The sequence below is a fragment of the Macaca thibetana genome, chromosome 14 (genome assembly GCF_024542745.1).
Source record: "Macaca thibetana thibetana isolate TM-01 chromosome 14, ASM2454274v1, whole genome shotgun sequence".
NCBI classification, from domain to species: Eukaryota; Metazoa; Chordata; class Mammalia; order Primates; family Cercopithecidae; genus Macaca; species Macaca thibetana.
Genome location: NC_065591.1, coordinates 66616547 through 66640746, shown reverse-complemented (window position 1 = coordinate 66640746; position 24200 = coordinate 66616547). Strand labels below are relative to the sequence as shown.

The window sequence follows — 24200 nt, the reverse complement described above, 5'->3', positions numbered from 1 at the left end:
GACTGACCTACTAACAGAGCTTATGCTGAAACATTTGGCCAAATTCAGTAGTGCCTTAAACATCTCAATGGAACAAACAAAGTCAAGTAAAAATTAGCAGTTAAGTTAAAGCTATCATTCCACTTGATTTGGCTAGTAATAAATATTTGTGGCCCCTTCAGCTACAAGTTGGGAACAATCTCAAGGTGTTTTGAAAAAAGGTTAAGTGACGCAGTGGCAAGCACCAGTATTGGTGTCAGTGGTGACTCTGTACCTCTGGCTCCTCCTCTTAAAAGCTAGTGTATGAGATTGTGCTCCATAACTAGGCATTGTAATCCCTGCTCTGCTTCCCTTAATAGGTAATTATGTTCAAATAACAATGTGTAAAAGTCCAAAGGATTATCATTAGTAAAGTTTCTGAGAGTAAAAGTTCTTATGAGAAACCAAGAAATTGCCTCAAACTAGATATTAGTATAATAATCATCTTACAGTTTAAGAAAAAAAAAAAACAATAGTCACCAGAATTAAGTTCTTTATTCCTCTTTGTTGTTTCAAAGAATGATGGTAATTTTCATAGTACAGAGTATTTCTGGCGCTCAGTATCACAAAGCCAAGACATAGTCAGAACACATCGAGTCGAGCCTCAGCAACTCCCTTAGAAGCCTGGAAAAGTTGTAACTACAGAAAATTCAACTGGGGACAAAGGGAAAATACCAGTTAAGTGAGAACCCCAAATCAAGGCTTGGCTTGATTAGGCTGCCCACTCTTCTCGAATAGGCCATAAATTTTCCCCACTGCACTTTTTGGGCTGTGATCCTTGGGAAAGCCAGGGACAACCAAGCTTAAGCCAGAGAAAGGCCCATCCCAGGAAGTGTATAACTGACCTGGAAGCAGGCCAGAACAGAGAATACACATTGAGGGTGAGTGTTCAGCAGGTTTTGAATGCTACACAATCTACAAAGGGATGCAACATCCTTCTCCCTAAAGCGGAACTGCCCCTGGCCTTCTCAATTAGCTTCAGAGGCCAAGGATCGTTGACTCATTCATTCATTCAGTGTATCTTTACTGCTGGCTACTCTGTTTCAGGCCCTATGCTGGGTGCAGAGGACAAAGAGAGGAATCAGACATAGTCCTTACCTTCAGAGAATTCAGAATACGATAGAAAAAAAGCTTATACTTTTAGATAAGCCACTGTGATTCAAGGTAAAAAGGACACAGTGAGGAGTCAGTCAAGGAGTTCACAGCCTAGCAGAGGCCTAGAGGGCACAACATAGACAATAATACATGGCAGCCTATGGTAAGGACCAAAGGGAGGCCCATACTGTGAATTCTGGCACCGCAGAGACGGATGCGTGGCCTACTGAAGAGGTGGATTATGGCCTACTCGAGAGGAGTGAGAAGCCTAATCGGGCAAAAGTGAGATATCAATTTCTACTGCCCTGGGGAGGAGGCTGTGCAGCCTCAGGTTGACCTTTGTGGGTCCTTTGGGCTACCCAACAGGCAGAGCGAAAAACCTCTTACCCATGGCTGAAGCTACTTGACGTCCTGTGAATATCTGAGGGGAGACTGGTGACCAGGGGAAACAAGTCCAAATTAAGTACCCAGACAATGGCCTAAGGTGAATAGTGAGAACATGAACACAGCCAGTAGGCTGTGTCGGCAGGAGGCTGGCCTGGGTATATACCAGCAGCAGGAGGCCCCTACCCATGCTTCCTGCACTCTCAGTGTTGGGCCATGTGTGCTGGAAGGATCCATTCTAAAAGTCCAAGGGACAGGAAGGGGGCTCCTGAGGGCAAAGGACCGAGGCCTATGTAGTCCTCTCTACATGCCTGTAGACAGGCTACCTGTCTGTTTTCCTCTTTTCTTCACAGCTGCTACCACCTGCCCTGTCTTTTCCACCCTGTCAATCTGAGTGGCTGAAATGGGTTCACTTAGGGTACCAGTATCATGGAATAGCTCCCAGGTTGGGTAATGGGCACAGAGTTGGAGTGTCTATAGCTGTCTTTGTTGGTCATCTGGAACTTGGACAAGTTAAGCCAGCTTAAAGTTGCAGTGTTGGGTTAGGACCTTCTCCACAAGCTAAGTGCCAGCCTGTGCAGGTCTCTCTTCCTTTCCACAGGTTTCAGGGAACAGCTCCAGCCTGTTGTCATTTCTTCTTCACAGCAGCTACCACCTACATCATCTCTCCAGCCTAGGCCTCGTGTCTGTGACACTTTTTCTTCCTAAGGTGCCAGGACTCTTCTGATCTGTTCTTTTTCTTCACAGCTGCCATCACCCACTCTGCTCCTCTCTCAAGTCCTTATTCTGGATTTCCCCTGTTCCCAATTCCCTTTTCTTACTATTCCTGAGATAAGCACATAGGCCTCCCCCAATTAAAGAGTTTCGATGTTAGTCATTAAAGAGAAAAAACATGAAGTAGGGGGAAGAAGTAAGAGGAGGGCAATTTAGAGATGGACCTCTTATGAGTACTGGTATTAGACATCTCTGGGTCACAATGGCACAGGACCAAGGTCCCTGCCTTGACTCCCTTCTTGAGTAGTACTAAAGAAGCTGATATTCTCATTCTTTTCATCCTTTAGCCCTGGTTGTAGGACTTGGCCATCCTCCCTATTCCTATCCACTTGCAGTACAGTGCTCAGGAAAGCTTTGCTTAACAAGGAGTTTCTACCACTTAGGAGGGGGCTGCCCTTTTAATCCTCTCCCCTTCCCCAATTCCTCCCTGCACCAACCCTGCCCATCCCTAGACCACCACCACCCTTCACTGGTCAACTTGACAGAGGTTTTCCCTGACACTGGGCCTCATATAAGGAAGTAGAGTAAAGTGTGCATTATTTCACTCAACAGCTGGAAGGTCCTACATGTCAGGCTAAATGTAAACATCTTTACATTATAATAGGCAATAGGGAACCACAAATGATTTAGAGCCAAGGAATGGCAGTAGAAAGTACCTTGTATTAGGCACTCAAGAAATATTTAGATAAATGTATGCATGAGTGAATAAATAATTGTGTATTGGGAAGATTACCTTGGCAAAGGTAGGAGAGGCTAAGGGGATTTTTAAAAGCCACTCTAAGCCATGGCTTAAGCAATCTGTTAAAGTAGGTAAAGTTAATCTCGACTTTCATCCTGTAGTACTCTCTCTACCCAACTAGTGCAACAGTAACCCCTAGCCTCCTAGGCTATATTTCATGACTAAGACTTGTTCTCTGTGGTCATTATACAACACCAAATATATTTAGTTGATACCAGTTTAAGCATTAGCCTCCTAAAATAGGTACAAAAAAATAAACCTCTCATGATAGAATTTCTGTTGCAAGAACAGGCTATGGGGGAAACAATCTAAGATAGGAACAACCAACGTGGTATCATCTAAGAGACTCAGCATGGACTAAGTTCAGCATGAAAATCATTAGACAAAAAGGCATCCCTGCTTCACAAGTAGTGATTTCCATGGGCCTATACAAATAGGCCTGATTCTGAGATTTGGGGGTCCAGAGATCTTCCTAATGGTGAAGATCTTCTCACAGGTAAAGGAGTAGCTGGGCCAGGACAATATCCTGAGAAAAAATAAAACAAACAAAAAACAAACCCAGAAGCCTGGACAAGCCTTGGACAGACGACTCCAGGCACATTGAAGATGCAACTAAGAAAATTACATCAGGAGCTACCATCACCCCAACATATAGCCCAACATCTACAAACTCTCCCACCAGCTACATTTATTTTCTTGAATTTTCTCCCTCTTCTAGCCCCATAAACTGGTGAACTCCTTGAGGGCAGAGACTGTGGGAAATTCTGTCCAGTGTTTTAAAGTCCTAATCCATGTCCTTTTCCCATCGGGAACATCCTAATAAATGAACTTAAGCCCATCCTTCATCAGGGTAATGCCACCAGAAGCAATACACACTATTATCCAGTACTACTGGCACTGAGATTCTCATTGTCCTCCCTAGAAAATGATGTTTCTGGATGAGGAAGAGAAGGTAAGCAGAACTACAAAGGTGTAGAAGGTAGGAGACTTCATGATTCTTCTGTTTTGCTTAATTCCTCTAGGATAGAGTGCCTACAGAGCTCTGACCATTATTAGAAGGGTGTGGATATTTTTGTTATTAAAAATGGAACAAATCATATAGATCTGGTCTTCCTTCCTGCCATGACACCTGCCTGTAACCTCACACTTGGATAAGGGGTAAGTCATGTGAAAAGATAAGTCTTCTGATTTCCATTTTGACATCAGAGTCTTCTATACAGCCAGGACTTACTGACCATGAAGGATGCAGGCACTATGCTTCTCCTAGGGATGAGAAGATAAGAAATCTTAGAACCAATACTCTCATTTTACAGATGGAAACCTGAGGTCCAGAGAGTTCAGGTGACACATCCAAGGTCCAAAAGCAAGCCAGTGGCAGAGCCAGAACCACATTCTGGTCTTTGAACTCCTAGTTCAGTGCTCTTTCCACTGCAGTAGCTAAGGCAAAATTTTCATTTTGCTCTTTGGAGGGGGAGAAGTGAAAAAAGGTAGGGAACAGAATATTAAGTTTTTTGATTCTCTGTAGACTTCAGTAGCTTCTGTTAACCTGGCTGTAATTGCCATTTGCATCTATGGAAATTGGGTCCTAAGCCAATTAATTGCTTTTGAATTGGCTCGGGTTCCTACCAGGGCTGGTGCAGTGCCCCTGCAGGTGGCTCAGGATCTCCCGGTCTGTAAATAGGCGGAAGGCAATCTGCTCACACTCTTGCTTGGTCCCACATTCAAATAAACACCCAAACAAGCCCTCCTCCTCCAGAGCAGCCAGATCAGAGTAGCCACAGGGCCCACAGTGCAAGATCCAGGGGCGGGACCAGCAGGCAGCCTCCAAGGGGGTCTGGTTGAGATAGATTCCTAGGTCAACCCTCCGTTTCCTACTGGTTGGGTGTGAGTACAAGAGCCATGATTCTGACGGTGTTCCAGCTTCCTCCTCCAGCCTCAGTGAACTGCCTGGAGAGCTCTGCTGAATGGTGGGTACATCTTTGCTATTAGAGTCCTGGCACCTATGCGGGATCTCCAGGGGCCGGAAACTTACCACACTCCCTTGGCAACCATGTGGGGGCTCACAGAGCTGTTGACTCAGGGCCAGCCTCTGAAAGCCCTCACCATGGTCAGTGCTGAGAGCCTCTGCCCGGCACCTGTTTGGTGTCCGGGCACTGCAATATAGCACAGGGTGGCCAGCCCTCCCAGTCACCTCTGCCACTTCGCATTCTACTGTAACCATAGGCCTAATGAGTCTCCCATGGTGCCATGTGACCCCTAGGTCATCACTATAGATCATCAGAGAATGAGGCCTGGTTTTACATGGTAGCTGGAAGCAAAAGAACCAGGAAGGGATGTAGTAGGTATATGCAGGGATGACGAGTCTCCCTGACTGCAGCTGGATGCCATGACCTGGGCCCACAGCAAATGTGGCCCAGTGCTTCAGCTCTGAGCCAATGACCTCCTCAGTCAAGTCCCTCACCTCACTCCATGAACATCCAGCATCCTGACTGCAGATGAAGCAAAGGCGGGCAGCATTCCTGCCTGATACAATCTGTTGACGCTCTGTGACATGGCCCCGCACACAGATGAAGAACAGGAACACATAACCACTCTTCCGTTCCCATACAGGACAGGGGTTCATGGTCCGATGCCCAGGTAGTGTGGCTTCCATCAGTGGCTTCAGGGGCCCCCACTAGACAAGGAGAAGGGAGAAAGTAGGAGTGAGATACTAATAGGAAAACGTGAAGCTCATTAAAAGTATTAGTATTTTTCATAAATAAGAAATGATATTGAAATCTATAAAATCATGAAGGCCTAACTACTCACTAAATTCTCAAATATTACAGGATAACTTACAAAGCTGGAAAGAGACAATGCTAAATGTTGTACAAGCTGTCTCCTCTGTCTGGAATGCTCTTCCTCATTTTATCTAGATTTCCAAATCATCCTCCATACCCAACTCAAAAGTCACCTCCTTTATAAAGCCTTCCATGAAACTCACTCTCCTCCCCTAATAAGTTTATTGTATAACATTGTAACTTCTTGTGACTGTCTTCCTTTTCTAGACTATGAGCCTTTTGAGGGCTTATACTATTAGTTACTAATATTGATTCTCCAGCACCTGGTACATAATAGGAGCTAAATATTTTTACAACGAAAGAAAGAAAAAAAAGAAAAGGAAAGGAAAGAAAGAAAAGGAAGAGAAGAAAAGCAAGGCAGACAAATAGGGAAATTTTAGGCAAATAAAGGGAAATTTAAGACAAATTTTTTTCCTTCCTGTACTACACTGGGAAGGCAATTCATAACTTTTGTTGAAAGCTCAAGCATAGATTCAGAGACACCTAGTTCAAACCATGCTTTCATCACTTATTTTGTGACTATGGGCAAGTTGCTTAATCTTACTTTACCTCAATTTCTTCATCAGTTAAGTGGAAAGTTTAATAACATCCTCACAAAGGAGTTATTATAAGGATACAATGAGATAATGCCTAATCAGACATATTGCAAATAAAGAAAGATCTAATCTCCCTAACATATTTTCAAAACAATAGTAGAAATTGGTAAGACAATTTCCAGGAACCCAACAGAAATGGGCAAAGAGCAAGATCAGACAACTTACAAAAAGAGAAAAAAAAGTTCAGCTTCACTTATAAGAGAGAAATGCAAATTAAGACTAAACTGACAATGGCCAGGCACAGTGGCTCATGCTGTAATCCCAGCACGTTAGGATAGCTTGAGCCCAGGAGTTCGAGACCAGTCTGGGCAACATGGCAAAATCCCATCTCTAAAAATAAAAATAAAACAAAATAACTAAATTGATATAACTTTTACATCTGTCAAATTAGCAAAATCATAAAGCTTGACAATACTGTGTTGGCAAATGTCAAGAAACTGGCACTTTCATATATGGATTGAAGTGCAAATAGTTCAACCTGTATGTAGGACATATATCAAAATTACAAACAACATTTATCCTTTCCCATCATGCCCAATTCTGGGAATCCATCCTAAGATATATCTGCTCATCAAATTAAGTATGTATAAGATTATTCAAATGCAGCATTACTTGAAGTAGCAAAATACTACAAACAACTCAAATATTCATCAATAGAGGATGGGTGAAATAAACATGCAATACATGGGGTAAAACTTTTTTCCATGTATAGTGATATGGAAAGATTTCCATAATTTTTTTTTTTTTTTTGAGATGGAGTCTCTCTTTCTGTCAACCAGGCTGCAGTGCAGTGGTGCAATCTCAGCTCACTGCAATCTCTGCCTCCCAGGTTCAAGCGGTTCTCATGCCTCAACCTCCTGAGTATCTGGGATTACAGGCTTGCATCATCACGTCCAGCTAATTTTTCTATTTTTAGTAGAGACGGGGTTTTGACATGTTGGCCAGGCTGGTTTGAAACTCCTGACCTCAGGTGATCCACCTGCCTTGGCCTCCCAAAATGCTGGGATTACAGGTGTGAGCCACCGCGCCTGGCCTGATTTTCATAATATATTCTTAAACAAAGAAAGCAAAACACACAATAGTGTATGTAGTATGCTACTTTTTGCATCAGAAATGTGGAGGAAAGGGACTTCTGGTTACAGCAAACTAAATAATTGGACCAATCCTTCCACTGAGAACTTGAAAAAAATAGATAAAACATTTAAACAAAAACAAAATATATGAAAGCACCAGAGAGCAGAGAGCAAACATAAGAATGAAGAATTACACGCTAAGTTCATTCAGAGAGGTTGGCTGGTCCCTTTTCCCCTTAGGGCATCCTACTAATTCTCAAAGAAGTAACTGAAAGGCTGAGAAGCTGAGCAAGTCATTTGACAACCTTATCGAGTAGGAGGACAAAACTCGAAGGCCTGGTAAACTGTCATGTAATTTGAGATGGAACCTTAAAGGGCCAAATCCAAGGAATAAGGATGGAACTGAGGCAGAACAGCCCTTAAAACCATCACTTGAGAAAACTGGTTGACATTATCTACTGAGGTAGAACGTACACATACCACATGAACCAGTAATTCCACTCCTAGCTACATACCCAACAAAATGTATGCCTGCAGTACCAAAAACATGTATAAGAATATTCATAGCAGTATAGTCTATACTTATAATAACTAACCCAAGTATCCAACAACAGTAAAATGGATCACTTAATTGTGGTATGCTCATACGACAGAATACTATGTAACAATGAAAAACAAATTAGGGTTACACACAACAATTTGGATAAATCTCAAGAATACTGAACAAAAAAAGCCAGACCAAAAGACTACATAGATTAAAAAAAGCAAAACTAAACTCTAGGGCTATAAATCAACTTAATATAATTAACTTCTCCTTTGGGAAGAAGGGCGGGGCCATAAGAGAAACTTCTCAGATGCTGACAACATTCTATTTCTTGGAATATTAGTTCTATATATGATGAGTCCACAAGTGTTGGCTTTGTCATAACTCACTGAGCTGACACTTAGGTTTTGTGCATTTCACATTTATGTTTTATGTTTTCTGCATATGTTATCACTTCACATTTTTAAAAGTTTTTAAATGGGCAATTAAGAGTACATACTTGTTTTGCTTTGCTTCTGTATGAAGTAGCACCGAAAAGATAACAAGAAATAATAGTGATTGCCTATAAGAGATAGGGGAATGGAAATGAGAAATATATCTTTTTATACTATTTTTATTTTTCAGCTATATGAAATGTATTAACTACCTAAAACAAAAAATAAATTTAAAAAATTAATTTCTTTTTTTTTTTTTGAGACGGAGTCTCGCTCTGTTGCCCAGGCTGGAGTGCAGTGGCCGGATCTCAGCTCACTGCAAGCTCCACCTCCCGAGTTTACGCCATTCTCCTGCCTTAGCCTCCCGAGTAGCTGGGACTACAGACGCCCGCCACCTCGCCCAGCTAGTTTTTTGTATTTTTTTTAGTAGAGACGGGGTTTCACCGTGTTAGACAGGATGGTCTCGATCTCCTGACCTCGTGATCCGCCTGTCTCGGCCTCCCAAAGTGCTGGGATTACAGGCTTGAGCCACCGCGCCCGGCCTAAAAAATTAATTTATGTATAAATGGACAAAACAGATTAAGCAGGCTCAGATCATAGACTCTCAGAGCCATTTGCCTGAGGCCAGGAGTTTGAGATCAACTTGGGCAACATAGTGGGTCCTTATCTCTACAAAGCATTTTTATTTTTATTTTTATTTTTTACATTATCTGGGCCTGGTGGTAAGTACCTGAAGTCCTATCTACTTGGGAGGCTGAAGCAGGAGAATCAATTAAGCCCAGGAGTTTGAGGCAGCAGTGAGCTATGATCAATCACTACACTCCCTTCTAGGTGACAGAGCAAGACCCTGTTTCAAAAACAAAAAAGAAAACTAAGCCATAATGGACCATAAGGGTTATCTAGTGCTAACTCCCATTCCACAGAAGAGACCCCTTGCAGTCTTCTGGATAAAAAACCATTCCGTCCTTGAACTACGCTAGTTCAAAAGGGAATTCAAGATCTCTGGGACAGCCCATTCTATACCAGAGTACCCTAAGCACACTAAACATGCCAGAGGTAAGTGATCAAGTCAGCTTACTTATTAAGCAGTCTGGTTTTGGGGAAGTCAGAAGTTTAGTCATCCTTAGTGGTTGAGAGGAGAAAATAATTTGAGCCAGATATATCTAACATATAGTTGACATGAAGGTGGAAGAAAGAGTAAACAAAGCATGAAAGCCTTGGAATCTAAGATGATCTCAACTAGCTGGAGCAATGGGACATATAAATCAAGCTGAGGCTTGACAGAGGTAAAACACGTTGTGGCTTAAAAATGTGCATGGGGAAAACTGATTAAAGAACAAATGTAGGCCAGGTGCTGTGGCTTATGCCTATAATCCCAATACTTTGGGAGGCCGAGGTGGGTGGATCACTTGAGGTCAAGAGTTCGAGACCAGCCTGGTCAACATGGTGAAACCCTGTCTCTACTAAAAATACACACAAAAAAATGAGCCAGGCATGGTGGCACACGCTTGTAGTCCCAGCTACTTGGGAGGCTGTGGCAGGAGAATCGCTTTAACCCAGGAGGCAGAGGTTGCAGTGAGCCGAGATCGCGCCACTGCACTCCAGCCTGAGTGACGGAGTAAGACTCCATCTCAAAAAAAGAAAGAAAGAAAATGTAAAACAAGAACAAATGTAATCAACAAGCATATGAAAACATGTTCAGCATCACTAATTAATGCAACTAAATGCAACTAAAAACCACAATGAGGTATCCCGTATCCCCCTCACAACTATTTGGACAGCTACCACACACACACACCAGAAAATAACAAATGTTGGTGAGGATGTGGAAAACTAGAACCATTGTGTACTGTTGGTAGGAATATAAAATGGTATAGCCACTATGGAAAATAGCATGACAGTTTCTCATTACATATAAAATTACCAAATGATCCAGCAATTCAACTTCTGTGTTTACGTCCAAAAGATTTAAAAGCAAAGTCTCAAAGAGATATTTTCACACCCTTATTCATAGCAATGTTATTCACAATACCCAACAGGGAAAAGCAACCAAAGCATCCATCAAGAGATGAAGGGAGCCCGGGCAACATACAGAAATCCCGATTTCTACAAAAATAAGATAAAATAAATTAGCTGGGTATGGTGGCATACACTTGAAGTCCCAGCTACTCAGGAGGCTGAGGATTGCTTGAGCCCAGGAGTTCGAGGTTGCAGAGCCATGAGCACGCCACTGCACTCCAGCCTGGGCAACAAAGTGAGACCCTGCCTCAAAAAAAAAAAAAAAAAAATGAATAAACAAAATGTGGTATATACATACAATGATATATTATTCAGCCTTAAATAGGAAGGAAATTCTGATACATGCTACAACATGGATGAAACTTGAGGACATTACATAAGTGAAATAAGCCATCACAAAAAGACAAACACTATACAATTCGACTTATATGAGATATCCAGAGTAGTCAAAATTATAGAAACAGAAAGTAGATTAGTGGTTGCCAGGGACTGAGGAGGGAGAAATGGGGAGCTGTTTAATGGGTGTAGACTTTCAGTTTTGAAAAATCAAAAGTTCTGAAGATTGGCTGCACAATTTGAATATACCTGGCACTAATGAATTATACATTTAAAAATGGTTAGGATGGTAAAATTTATGTTAGATATATTTTACTACAATTATTATTATTTTTTTTTTTAAAAGAGAACAACAAATGTGAGAAAGACTTGGAGGTTTTGGCTGACCATCTACTCTACATAGTCTACATAGTCTACACAATCTACATAGTCAATTGTGCTATGTAGCTACCAAGAAAGTGCTATTTTACCTTCAATTGCATTAAAGGGAATACAAGATAGGATAGCTCACCTCATGGCTGAGATGGTTGGTCTACCCTTGGAGTCCCAAGTTCAGTTCCGAGTATTCTACTTTAAAAAAGGACACTGCCATCTCAGACCGGATCCCAAGGACAGTAATCACACTTTTCAAGGGACCAGAAACCAAATCAGGACTGTGCCCTAAGAAGTTACAGAAAGAACTGAAGTTGTTTAGCCCAGAAAACATAATACTCAGAGGGCATGAATGCAGCTTTCAGGTACTTCAGAGAGTAGTTCTCTGAAAAAGAGATTGTATCTACATTTTGTATAGATTGACTGCCCCAGAAGGCAGAATAAACCAATGGGTAGTTATAGAGAAGTAGAGATCATCTCATTCACAGACAAAAAACAGCTGCCACAGCAATCAGGTGCTCATTTGAAGAGTTGTGCAAGGAGACCCTTAATGGAAAATGACAAATGTTTAGTTCTTACTATGTGGTATCTATTATTAACTATATGTTGCAGATGATGAAACAGAGAAGAGTCAAGTATCCAAGGTCACAAAGCCAATAAATGATAGGTCTTGACTGACTCCAAAGCCATGCTCTTAACCACTAAGATTTTAGTAACTACCAATAGAATACAGATTTCTATATTGGGAAAGAAGTTGGGCTTATGATTCTTCTAACTTCAAGATTCTACAATTAAATAAATCAGAGAATGAAATAAAGAGAGAATGAATTAAAGGGGACATGTTTGTGAATGTGTATGACTACTGAGTAGTGAAGTTATACAACAGTTGTGGTCTGATAAAAAATGCTTGCTTGGCTCAGTGGCACCTGCCTGTAGTTGCGGCTACTCAGGAGGCTTAGGCGAGAAGATTGCTTGAGGCCAGGAGTTTGAGGCTGTAGTATGCAACAATCACACCTGTGAATAGCCACTGCACTCCCGCCTGGGCAACACAGAGAGGGCTTGTCTCTAGACAGACAGACAGACAGACAAACAGATAGTTAAAACTTAAAAGGCTGGGCACAGTGGTGTACACCTGTAGTCCTAGCTACTCAGGAGGCTGAGACAGGAAAATTGTTTGAGCCAGGAGTTCAAGACCAGCCTAGGCAATATAGAAGTTGTATCTAAAAAAATAGTATTTTAAAAAATGCTTAACAGCCTACTGTCTTGATCAAAAACAGTGCAACATGACCGATGACCACAGGCAATGCTTGTCCTAGAAGAAAGGAAAGAGCTAGAATCCCAAGTTCTACTGGGCTGTAGGGCTGGGCCTCTGTGGAGGCTAGTTATACATGCAGAAGTCTGGTCCTGGGAGGCCATGAGAAAAACTCATGACAAGATAAGGTGAAAGAGCAGGAACCAAAAATCCCACAAAATAAAAAAACTTCACCAAGATAAATGTGAGCCAATGTCATCAAAAGCAAAGATAGGGATTGATAGCAAGGCCCATGTTCAAGCAGAATAGCATTTGCACTGTGCACTTTAACAGCAGAAGGTTATCTGCTATGGATATGAAGATTTAATGGTCAGATTTGAGGCATCTGTAGGTAAAAAAGCAGGGTAGGTTAGGAGTATTAAAGTGCCTACTATATAGATATAGAGAGATGACACAGCTATATATATTTTTACAAAAGACTCTCAAAACCATTGTCTCATTTGTCTCACTTAAGCTAGCCCTGGGAGAGAGGAAAGCAACAATAAGAAATACAGGTATATGTGATTTATTGCACTTTGCCCTACTGCATTTCTCAGATATTGTCTTTATAAACTGAAGGTTTGTGGCAACCCTGAAGTGAGCATGTGCTCACTTCATGTCTTTGTCATGTTTCAGTTAATTCTCACAATATCTCAAACATTGTCATTATTATCATATCTGTTACAGTGATCTTTCATCAGTGATCTTTAATGTTATTACTGTAATTGTTTTGGAGTATGATAACTGTGCCCATATTACATGGTGAACTTGATAAATGCTATATGTGTCCTGACTGCTCCACCAACCGTTCCCTCATCTCTCTCCCTCTCCTTCAGCCTATTCCCTGAAACACAACAATATTGAAATTAGGCCAATTAGTAACCCTACAATGGCCTCTAAGTGTTCAAGTGAAAAGAAGAGTCCCCCATCTTTCACTTTAAATCAAAGCTAGAAATGATTAAACTTAGGAGGAAGGCATGTTGAAAGCCAAGACAGGCCGAAAGCTAGGCCTCTTGTGCCAAACAGCCAAGTTGTAAATGCAAAGAAAAAATTCTTTTTTTTTTTTTTTTTTGAAACAGAGTCTCCCTCTGTTGCCCAGGCTGGATTGCAGTGGCTCTATCTCTGCTCACCACAACCTCCGCCTCCTGGGTTCAAGCTATTCTCCTGCCTCAGCCTCCTGACTAGCTGGGATTATAGGCATGCACCACCACGCCTGGCTAATTTTTTTTTTTTTTTTTTTTTGTATTTTCAGTAAAGACAGGGTTTCAGCATGTTGGTCAAGCTGGTCTCAAACTCCTGACCTAGTGATCTGCCTACCTTGGCCTCCCAAAGTGCTGGGATTACAGGCATGAGATATCGCACCAGGCTGAAAAGTTCTTGAAGGAAATTAAAAGTGCTACTCCAGTGAATACAGGAATGATAAGAAAGCAAAACAGCCATATTGCTGATAGGGAGAAAGTTTTAGAGGTCTGGATAAAAGATCAGACCAGCCACAGCACTCCCTTAAGACAAAGCCTAATCCAGGGCAGAGCCCTAACTCTCTTCAATTCTACAAAGGCTGAGAGAGGTATGGAAGCTGCACAAGAAAAGCTGGAAAGTAGCAGAGGATGGTTCATGAGGTTTAAGGCAAGAAGCTGTCTCCATAACATAAAAGGGCAAGGTGAAGCAGCAAGTGCTGATGGGAGAAGCTACAGAAAGTTATCCAGAAGATCTAGCTAAGGTAACTGACAAAGGTGGCTACACCAAACAACAGATTTCCCTGTAGATAAAACAGCCTTCTACTGAAAGATGCCATCTAGGACTTTCATGGCTAGAGAGAAGTCAATGTCTGGCTTCAAACCTTCAAAAGACAGGCTGGTCACTTTAAATTGAGGTCAATGCTCATTTGTCACTCAGAAAATCCTAGGGCTCTTAAGAGTTATCCTAAATCTACTCTGCCAGTGCTCTACAATAAAAAAAAGCCTGGATGAAGCACTTCTGTTTACAGGCCCCTGTTAAGACCTATTCCTCAGGTAAAAAGATTCCTTTCAAAATATTACTGGTCATTGACAATGTACCTTGTCATCCAAGAGCTCTGATGGAGATGTATGAGATTAATGTTGTTTTCACAGCCACTAATACAACATCCATTCTGTAGCCCACAGATCAAGGAGTCATTTCAACTTCCAAGTTTCATTATTTAAGAAATACATTTCACAAGACTATAGTTGCCATAGATAGTGATTGTTCTGATGAATCTGGTCAAAGTAAACTGAAAACCTTCCGGAAAAATTTCACTAGTCTAGATGCCATTCAGAACATTCATGATTCATGGGAGGTCATAATATCAACATTAAGAGACACTGAGAAGTTGATTCCCACAACTCATGGATGACTTTGAGGGGTTCAAGACTTCAGTAGAGGAAGTAACTGCAGATATGGTGGAAATAGCAAGAGAATTAGAAGTGGAGCCTGAAGATGTGACTAAATTGCTGCAATCTCATGATAAAACTTGAACAAATGACTTGCTTCTTACAGATGAGCAAAGAAAGTAGTTTTTTGAGATAGGATCTACTTCTGGTGAAGATGCTGTAAACACTGTCAAAATGACAACAAAGGATTTAAAATATTACATCAACTTAGTTGATAAAGCAGCAGCAGGGTTTGAGAGGATTCATTTATGAGTTCTACTATGGGAAAAATGCTATCAAATTCTGTAGCATTGCATGCTACAGAAAAATCTTTTGTGAAAGGAAGAGTCAACTGTTTCAGCAAACTTCATTGTTGTCTTATTTCTTGTTGGGGGTAGACAGGGTATTGCTGTCCCCCAGTGGCACAATCGCAGCTTACTGGAGCCCTGAACTGGGCTCAAGCAATCCTCCTCCTCAGCCTCCCAAGTAGCTGTGGACTACAGGTGTGTGCCACTACACCCACCTAATGTTTTTTATTTTTATTAGAGACAAGGTCTTGCTATGTTGCCCAGGCCAGTCTTAAACTCCTGAGCTCAAGCAATCCTCCCACTTTGGCCTCCCAAAGTTCTGGGATTATAGGTATGAGCCACTGTGCCCAGCCCATTGTCTTATTTTAAGAAATTATCTATATAAGTAAGAAATGCTTCAATAATAATGATAATAATAATAATAATACACTGAGTCTTCAGCAACCACCACCCTGATAAGTCAGCAGCCACCAACATCAAGGCAAGACCTACTCCAGCAAAAAGACTGACTAGCCAAAGGTTCAAATAATCATTAGCACTTTTCAGTAATATTTTAAGGTGTGTACTTTTTTTTAGACATAATGCTACTACACACTTAATAGATTACAGTATAGTGTAAACATAACTTTTATATGCACCGGGAAACCAAAAAATTTATGTGTCTTGTTTTACTGTGACAGTCACTTTATTGTGGTGGTCTGGAACCAAATCCACAATATCTCTGACGTATGCCTATCTGGGGTCTGAAATAACCCCGTAGCTTCCAGGCCAAAGAATAGCAACCTCTCTTTCCTCACTAAAAATACAGTCAAAATGTTCTACTGAAGAGGAAGGGCTCCAACTCCAGTTCTCCCACTTATTAGATGTGTGACCAAAGCAAATGAGCTTAATTCTCAGGCCTGGTTACCTCCTGCAAAGTGGAGATAATAAAATGTACCTCACATACAGCATTAGCATTAGTAGTAGAAGTGTGGTTATTACTGGTATCCCCCCATCATCTGCTAAATGTGGTCCTGAGCAAATTACTTACCTCTGGAGCACCAGGATCCACCATCAGCAAAATTGGACTACCAATGCTTACTTCCTTGGGTGATTTATGAGGATTAAATGGAATATAAATGAAAGGCACATCATACGTTAGCTGAATCTAAATAACTGTGGCGGTCTCTGGAGTCAGCAACTGAGTTTGAAGCCAGCTTCTACTGCTTTATTATAGCTGTATAACCTTGAGCAAATGGCAACCTCTCTGACTCTCAGTTTCCTTGTCTGTAAAATATGACTGAAAACAGTACCTACGAAACAGAGTGGCTGTGAGGACCCAATGTGCCCCTGGAACACAATAAGCACTCAGTGAGAGCCATTGTTTTTGCTGTTTTTTCTGCCTCTGCTCCCCACATGGCTTTCCTGTACTGATGAGAAAAGGCACAGATCCTGAAGAGCTCTGAGCTTTGTGAAGAGAAACTGAGGCCCAGACTCAGATCTGGGATGAAGAGTCACCTGTACCAAGTGCCCAATCCTCAACCCTCGCCTCAGCACCAGGTGGAGAGCATCCTCATCCCTGCTCGTGGAACGCTTCTCTGCAAAGGCCAGGAAGGTGTGGGTGGGGGGTATGTAGAGCAGGGCTGGGATCCGGTAGGTAATCCCTCTGTCATCTTCCTGCCGGAACAGAGGGCTGTTGAAGGAGCATGTTGTCACTTCTTCCATGACCTCTGCAAGGATAGAAGGCAGCTCAATGTGTGTCCATACCCAAATGCTGGCCTGCATATAAATTCTGCTTCATCATTTCACTTCTGGAGAGCAAAGGGGAGGCACAGATACATATTCAAATGTTTATTTATACAAGAGTAACATATGCTCTCAATAGTACAAAGCAAGCAATATACATTCTTATTTAACAAATGAGAATTTCATTAACTCCAGACCCTGTGGGAATTCTGTGTGGCCTGTGTCAAGTATGTATCTTGGAGCAGAGCGGTTTTGCATTTCTTTTTGCCAAGCATCCAGGGGTATTACCAGCCTGAGGTGGTTTTTAATGTCAATTCTTGACTTGGAGTTTCTAGGCCATTTGGGTATCTATACGAGTGAATGGCTGTGGTTAAGAATTTTCTGGGAAAACTTTTTTTCTGTACAAAAGCCTAGGATAAAAGGCAATCTTCTTTGTCTTCCCTCTGTGTCAGTAGGGAGAATTTTTTTTTTCCTAGTAGATCTGGTATGATATATGTCCCCTCCAAAACTCATGTTGAAACTTAATCCCCGATATGGCAGTGTTGAGAGGTGGGGCCTCTAAGAGGTGACTGGGTTATAAGGACTCTGTCCTCATGAATGAATGAATGGATGAATGCGTTATCAAGGGAGTTGCATTAGGGGCTTTATAAGAGGAAAACCAGAGATCTGAGCTAGCATAGTCAGCTCCCTTGCCATGTGATGCCCTGTGCTGCCTTCAGACTCTGCAGAGTCCCCACTAGCAAGAAAGCCCTCACCAGATGTGGCCTCTGGACCTTGGATTTCTCAGACTCCATAACTGTAAGAAATTTCTTTTCTTTATAAGTTATCTAGTTTCAGGTATTCTGTTATAAGCAATGGAAAATGAATTAAGATACTAGTCCACCCTATCAGAAGGTATACACCCTACACAGGGTGCAGATTTTCAAGGGACCTAGTTTCATGTGAGGATTTCACATGCCATCCTCTGTCAAAAACTAGAGTCTAACCAGGCTGGGCATGGTGGCTCACGCCTGTAATCCCAGTACTCTGGGAGGCCGAGGTGGGCAGATCACGAGGTCAGGAGATGGAGACCATCCTGGCTAACATGGTGAAACCCTGTCTCTACTGAAAATACAAAAAAAATTAGCTGGGCATAGTGGCGGGTGCCTGTAGTCCCAGCTACTCAGGAGGCTGAGGCAGGAGAATGGTGTGAATCCAGGAGGCGGAGCTTGCAGTGAGCCGAGATTGCATCACTGCACTCCAGCCTGGGCGACAAAGCAAGATTCCGTCTCAAAAACAAAACAAAACAACAACAAAAACCCACTAGAGTCTAACCCATGCGGACCTATAGCTTCATTTGGTATAAAAACAGGCCTATTGGCCGGGCGCGGTGGCTCAAGCCTGTAATCCCAGCACTTTGGGAGGCCGAGACGGGCGGATCACGAGGTCGGGAGATCGAGACCATCCTGGCTAACACGGTGAAACCCCGTCTCTACTAAAAAAATACAAAAAACTAGCCGGGCGAGGTGGCGGGCGCCTGTAGTCCCAGCTACTCGGGAGGCTGAGGCAGGAGAATGGCGGGAACCCGGGAGGCGGAGCTTGCAGTGAGCTGAGATCCGACCACTGCACTCCAGCCTGGGAGACAGAGCGAGACTCCGTCTCAAAAAAAAAAAAAAAAAAACAGGCCTATTAAAGTCCAAGTTTCTAGGTGAGACATCCAGTACAGCTGAGGGCAGATTAAGGAGCTAATCACTCTGGTTTTCAGTTCACGCTTGGTTTCTTAGTCCCTGGAGATTTCTCTTACTTTCTCACAAATTCAGCTATAAAGGGCTTTGTTATTTTTTTTTCTTTTGAGATGGAGTTTTGCTCTTGTTGCCCAAGCTTGAGTGCAATGGCGTGAGCTCGGCTCACTGCAACCTCCACCTCCTGGGTTCAAACAATTCTCCTGCCTCAGCCTCCCGAGTAGCTGGGACTGCAAGCGCCTGCCACCACGCCCAGCTAATTTTTTGTATTTTTAGCAGAGATGGGTTTCACCACGTTGGCCAGGCTGGTCTCAAATTCCTGACCTCAGGTGGTCCACCCACCTCGGCCTCCCAAAGCGCTGGTACTACAGGTGTGAGCCACCATGCCCGGCTGCCTTTGTTATATTTTACCCCCCATTTTACAGTTTGGCTACCCTGCCATAATGCTCACAATGGAGTCTCCAAGTATTCTTCTTAAAGAAAACCAGGTGTTCCACTTCTCAGAGGCTCAAAAGGGAAATCAAGCCAGACAGACAAAAGGCAGCCTTAGAATTACTTTTTCCTCAAACCAACTGTCATCCAAACCCAACTTTACAAATCATTTGTAAATATTATCAGGCTGTAAGAACGATTTATTCAATAAATATTTCTAGGTGTCTCCTCCATGTCAGGCTCTAAAATAGGTGCTGAGAAGATAGAGAAGGATCAGAGGTTCCTGCTCTCAAGAAACCCAATCAAGTGAGGGAAACAGACATATACATGGACAATTATAACACGATGTAATAAGTGCTACTTTAGAGGTAAACACAATAGCAAGTAGAAAAACATAAAAGTGGCATCTGTCCAGATCAAGGCACCAGAGAAGGATTTTTGGAGAGAATTATTGAGCCAAAAGAGCTCCTGCCTCATATAGTCACAGGCTCTGCCTGGAACACTCGTTTCAGATAGTCACATAACACTCTCTCAACTTCTTCAGCTCTGCTCAAACATCATCCAATCAGTAGGGTTTCTCTGTCAACTCCTTTGCCCCAGCCTATCTTCTTTCCTTGTTCTATTCTCCACACCACTTATCACACTTTGATGTCTCCTATGTTACATTTGTTTAATACATACCACAAAATGGAAGCTCCAGAAAGGGCAAGGGTATGTCTGTTTTCTTATTGCTCCACCTTGACACCTAGAACTATGCCTAGTACATAATAGGCACTCAACAAATTTTTGTTGAATGACTGAATGAGTGAGCCAGATCTTAAAGAATGAATAGTGGGTTAGCCAACTGAGGGTGAAAAGAAGAAGGGTAGAGGACGAGGATGTGAAAAGTGTATAGGTGACAGAAAACAACCTACAGGTTAGCCAACTGAGGGTGAAAAGGAGAAGAGCAGAGGACGAGGATGTGAAAAGCCTATAGGTGACAGAAAACACAGAGAGTTGTAGGGCCTCTCAGTAGTTTAGTATGACTACAGTAAGGTGGAGTGCAAGGGATGGGGCAGAGGTGGGACTGAAGGGGTCAGTACAGTCCAGATCCTGGGAGGCTTAGATACTTTATTAAGGTGTTTATTCCACAGATGGGAGACCACTCAAGAGTTCTTGACAGAGGAATGGCATGATGATTTTAGACCAATCTTCCAGGAAGCTTTCAGGACAATGAACTATAGGGCAAAGTTGCACTGCTTTTGGTTACAGCCTCCTAGTGTCAATCAAGACAAACTTTTATCAATAGCATATGAATACTTAGTCACTTGTTCCTAACTTAAAGAAGGGAAAAGAACTATGGCTCAGTATCATGAGGGGAACTGCGGGAGTGGCCTTGCTGAGTCCAGAAGAAAAGCCTCCCTTCATTTCAATCTCAGGCTCTCAACAGCAGAATCAAAAGATAAGCAAGGGGAGACCATCTTCTCACCCAATACTAGAGCACACTTCTCTCCCCTCAATTCAGGCTCTCCTCCCTGGGAGGGTCAGGCTTTGTTCTAAGCAAATAATCTGTCTCTGAGCCAGGCTGGGGTAATGGTTAAGAACATAGGATTTGGACCAGGCCAGGACTATGTGACCTTGGGCATGTTACTCAACTTCTCTATGCTTCAGGATCCTCCCCTATACAATTCAGTAGAGTAGGTGATAGAAATAAAATGCTTAACTACAGTGGCTATTACAAGGCCTGTGACATAGTATGAGTGCAATATACGACAGTTATTTTTAAACTACGAACTAATGTATATTCTAGTTTTATTCCTTGAATCCTGTGGATAACAATGACAATAATAACAATTACAACTCCCTTTCTTAAAAACATTTAAATCCCTCTTTATTGCTGAAAGAGAACATACTTTAAACTCTTACCACTTTAATTAGAAGTTAACCCAACACTACTATCATCAGACAACATGTGACTATTAGTTAAATTTAAACAGGAATTCTCCAGGTGATAAGAATGGAGCACAGGATAGGCATGGAGTAGGATAGGGCTCAGAACAGGAAAGGAAGAGGCTGGGTGCGGTGGCTCATGCCTGTAATCCCAGCACTTTGGGAGGCTGAGGTGGGCAGATCACTTGAGGTCAGGAGTTCGAGACCACCCTGGCCAATATGGTAACACCTCGTCTCTACTAAAAATACAAAAAAAAATTGGCTGGGCATGGTGGCATCCACCTGTAATCCCAGCTATTCAGGAGGCTGAGGCGGGAGAATCACTTGAAACCAGGAGGTGGAGGTTGCAGTGAGCTGAGATTGCACCACTGTACTCCAGCTTGGGTGACACAGCAAGACTCTGTCTCAAAAAAAAAAAAAAAAAAAAAAAAAGGAAAGGGAGAGGAAATAGGAAATCAGCAAAGGAGAAGCACAACTTGTCAGATGGGCTGGATTCATGTCTCAGCTCCATTTCTTGCTGCATGACGTTTTGATGGTTACTCAACCTCTAGATCTTGGATTTCTTGCTTGTACACTATGGATAATAATACCTACCTAAGCAGATCAATATGAAGAACCACTCAAAAGTGCTTTATAAATTTTAGAGTCCTGTTTCAATAGGTGTGTTTAATTATAAATTTTGATGTCTTCACAGTTTCACTTATGCTTTATTATCACTATAACAATTACAGCCATTAATTTTTGTAATTATACTGATCGTGTTGATGACAGAAGTAACATAGATGGTGATTCTGGCATTGCCACCCAAACTATTTCACACAAATCAGGTGCTGGAAACTGGGGAGAGAAAAGAATCAGATATGGTCCTGCTCTGGGGTTCATTTAGGCAGAGAATTCAAATGATTAATTGCTGCTCGATATAATCACTTTCCCATCAAGTCCTCCCCGCTTTCTTACTGGGAGAGAGTATAGCCTAGCATGGACTCTGAAGTCCGACTTATCTTTGACACTTACTAGCAAGTCACTTTACTTCTGAGCTTCAGTTTCCTCACTTATAAAATGGAGATAATACCGCCTACTTCTCAGGCTATAATAATGTAATTCCACAGCCTCCAACTAACCCAGTGAGCCTCCAGTGAATCCCAGAAGGAGGCCTCCCTATCTCATCTATTCACTCCTAACAAGTAATATTTAAGGAGCACCTATCACGTGCCAGACCTTTGAAGATCTGTAGTCTAAACCACCTCATGGTATAGATGGGAAAACTCAGGCACAGGATGGGGGCAAAGCTTACTGAATGCCGCTCCACAGTAAAATCTGGACCAAGACCCAGGTCTCCTAAGTTGAAACTGAAGCTCAGGGATCTTTCTGCCGACCAGAGACCTCTGGTAAGAAGGGGTTTTCCAGTCTCAGTCCCCTTTCATCTCTGCAGTGATAATTCTGAGGTTTAAGTCAGGCTTCAGTGAGAACAAATAAAAATAGGACTAGCCAAGAATACTCCGGCCAGGTCAGATCCTAGCGGACAGGGTGGCTCTGTCTCAATGATCCAAGGCTGGATTTCCCAAGCGCAGATGGTCTTGCTCAACCTGTCCCCACAGTTGAGTCCTCCTCGGGAGCTCTCCTGTCTCCCAACCCCGCTCACCTGCACTGGACCCCGGCTCCTCCGTCTCTGTCGGGGCAGAGCTGGACGCCGGGGGTTCTTCCATGGGGCGCGGGGGCAAGTCCCCAGGTCTCATTCGCCGAAGCCTGGGAGAGGCACCGGCCCCAAGGCTGCGGAGACGGAGACAGAGGAGGATAGAGAGGGAGAAACAGAGGGAGGACACGGAGACAAACCCCGAGAAGCAAAGAGCAGGTCGACTGCCGGAAAGAGGTAATGGCAACGAAAGAGGCGGACGCAGGCTGTAGTCAGTGGCGGTTGGGGCCAACCGTTGGCCTCCTCCGCGAGCCCGCCCCGTCCCGCCCCCTCGGCGCTGCCCCTCCCTCCAGCCCACAGCCCGGTCCCCACCACCGCACGGGACCAGCACCACCTCTACCCTCGCCAGCTCAGCTTAAGCCCTGGGCCCACCTCAGTTCCCAACAGTCGCTTCCTCTCTTCAGTCCCACAGCCCCGAGCTCTTACATTGGTCTGCAGCTCGGTATCACCGCCTAAAACTTCCCCGGACAGCCTGAGAGTTGAGCAAAGGTTCCGGGCCTCAGAGGGTACCCTACAAAAAGGACCAGAGGTCCAGAGCATTGGCTATCCTTTTTGCAAAATATGAAAATGAAAATGTATTCATATGTATAATTTATGTCTGTATATACACACATTTACATACACAGATTTGTCACATAGCACTGAGTCCATTCTTCTGTTTCACAGTACCTGAATTTAAGCCCTCCTCTCCCCAACCAAAGAGGAAAGGGCTGATCTAAGGTCATTTTTTATCTGGGACTAAGTATAACATAAAGGAAATAGGCTGGGCCTGGTGGCTCATGCCTGCAATCTCAGCGCTTTGGAAGGCCTACGTGGGAGGATGCCTTGAGCCCAGGAGTTGGAGGCTGTGGTGAGCTGTGATTGCACCACTGCACGCCAGGCTGGGTGACAGAGCGAGACCCTGTCTCTAAAATATAAAAATTGTAAAAAGAAGAAATTTTACAAACACCAATAAAAGGACAGACTGCTAACTTAGAGGACATAAAAATGTAAAGCTTCCATAAATTTGAATTCGTGATATTTTTTCTCATTAAAAAAAAAAAATCCTGTGCTGAGGCAGGGAACATACAAGATGAGTCTGGAACGTCGTGGTGCCATAAAGAAAGAACTCACAAAATGATGAGGGTTCTTTGAAAGAACACAGGAGCCAACCTCAATACAACCTGCTGTATTTTTCTAAAAAAAAAAAAAAAAAAAAAAAAAAAAAAAGGCCTAGAACCAGAGGCCAACTCAATCGTAATAAGCCCAAATAATGGGTCTTAAACTACTATTTTGTCCCCAAAGGAACCAGGGTTCCATGGAAAAAATGGCTGATTTTAGGTGCAGGGAAGAAAATTTATAAGATTAGCCTAGAACATCTTGTCTTAACAGAAAGCAAGAAAGCCATAAAAGACTATTTCAGGTCATGTCAAAAGAAGATAAGAGTCAATTTGAAGGTAATTCCACTGGCCAAATATGGAAAAATTAGAACATCAAAAAGAACAAGG

The 24200-nt window shown here is 42.8% G+C and overlaps 2 protein-coding genes across 4 annotated transcripts in view; both read right to left on the bottom strand.

The window, feature by feature from the left end:
* RPS3 (ribosomal protein S3) overlaps positions 1–24200 on the bottom strand; it is a 735956-nt gene that overhangs the window by 403533 nt on the left and 308223 nt on the right. Inside the window, exon 1 of one of the 3 annotated variants that reach the window (XM_050756434.1) lies at positions 16202–16205. The exons of the other annotated variants lie outside the window; for them this stretch is intronic. The gene's annotated coding sequence lies outside the window, so the exon portion shown is untranslated. Of the gene's footprint in view, positions 1–16201; positions 16206–24200 lie in introns of those variants that run through there. 3 annotated transcript variants of the gene reach the window in all.
* Positions 495–23451, bottom strand: NEU3 (neuraminidase 3). The gene is given in 6 exon segments (XM_050756175.1): positions 495–5684; positions 16711–16922; positions 22663–22835; positions 22837–22906; positions 22909–22971; positions 22974–23451. Coding segments are annotated over 6 exon segments (1878 nt in total). The 5' UTR covers positions 23254–23451; the 3' UTR covers positions 495–4604.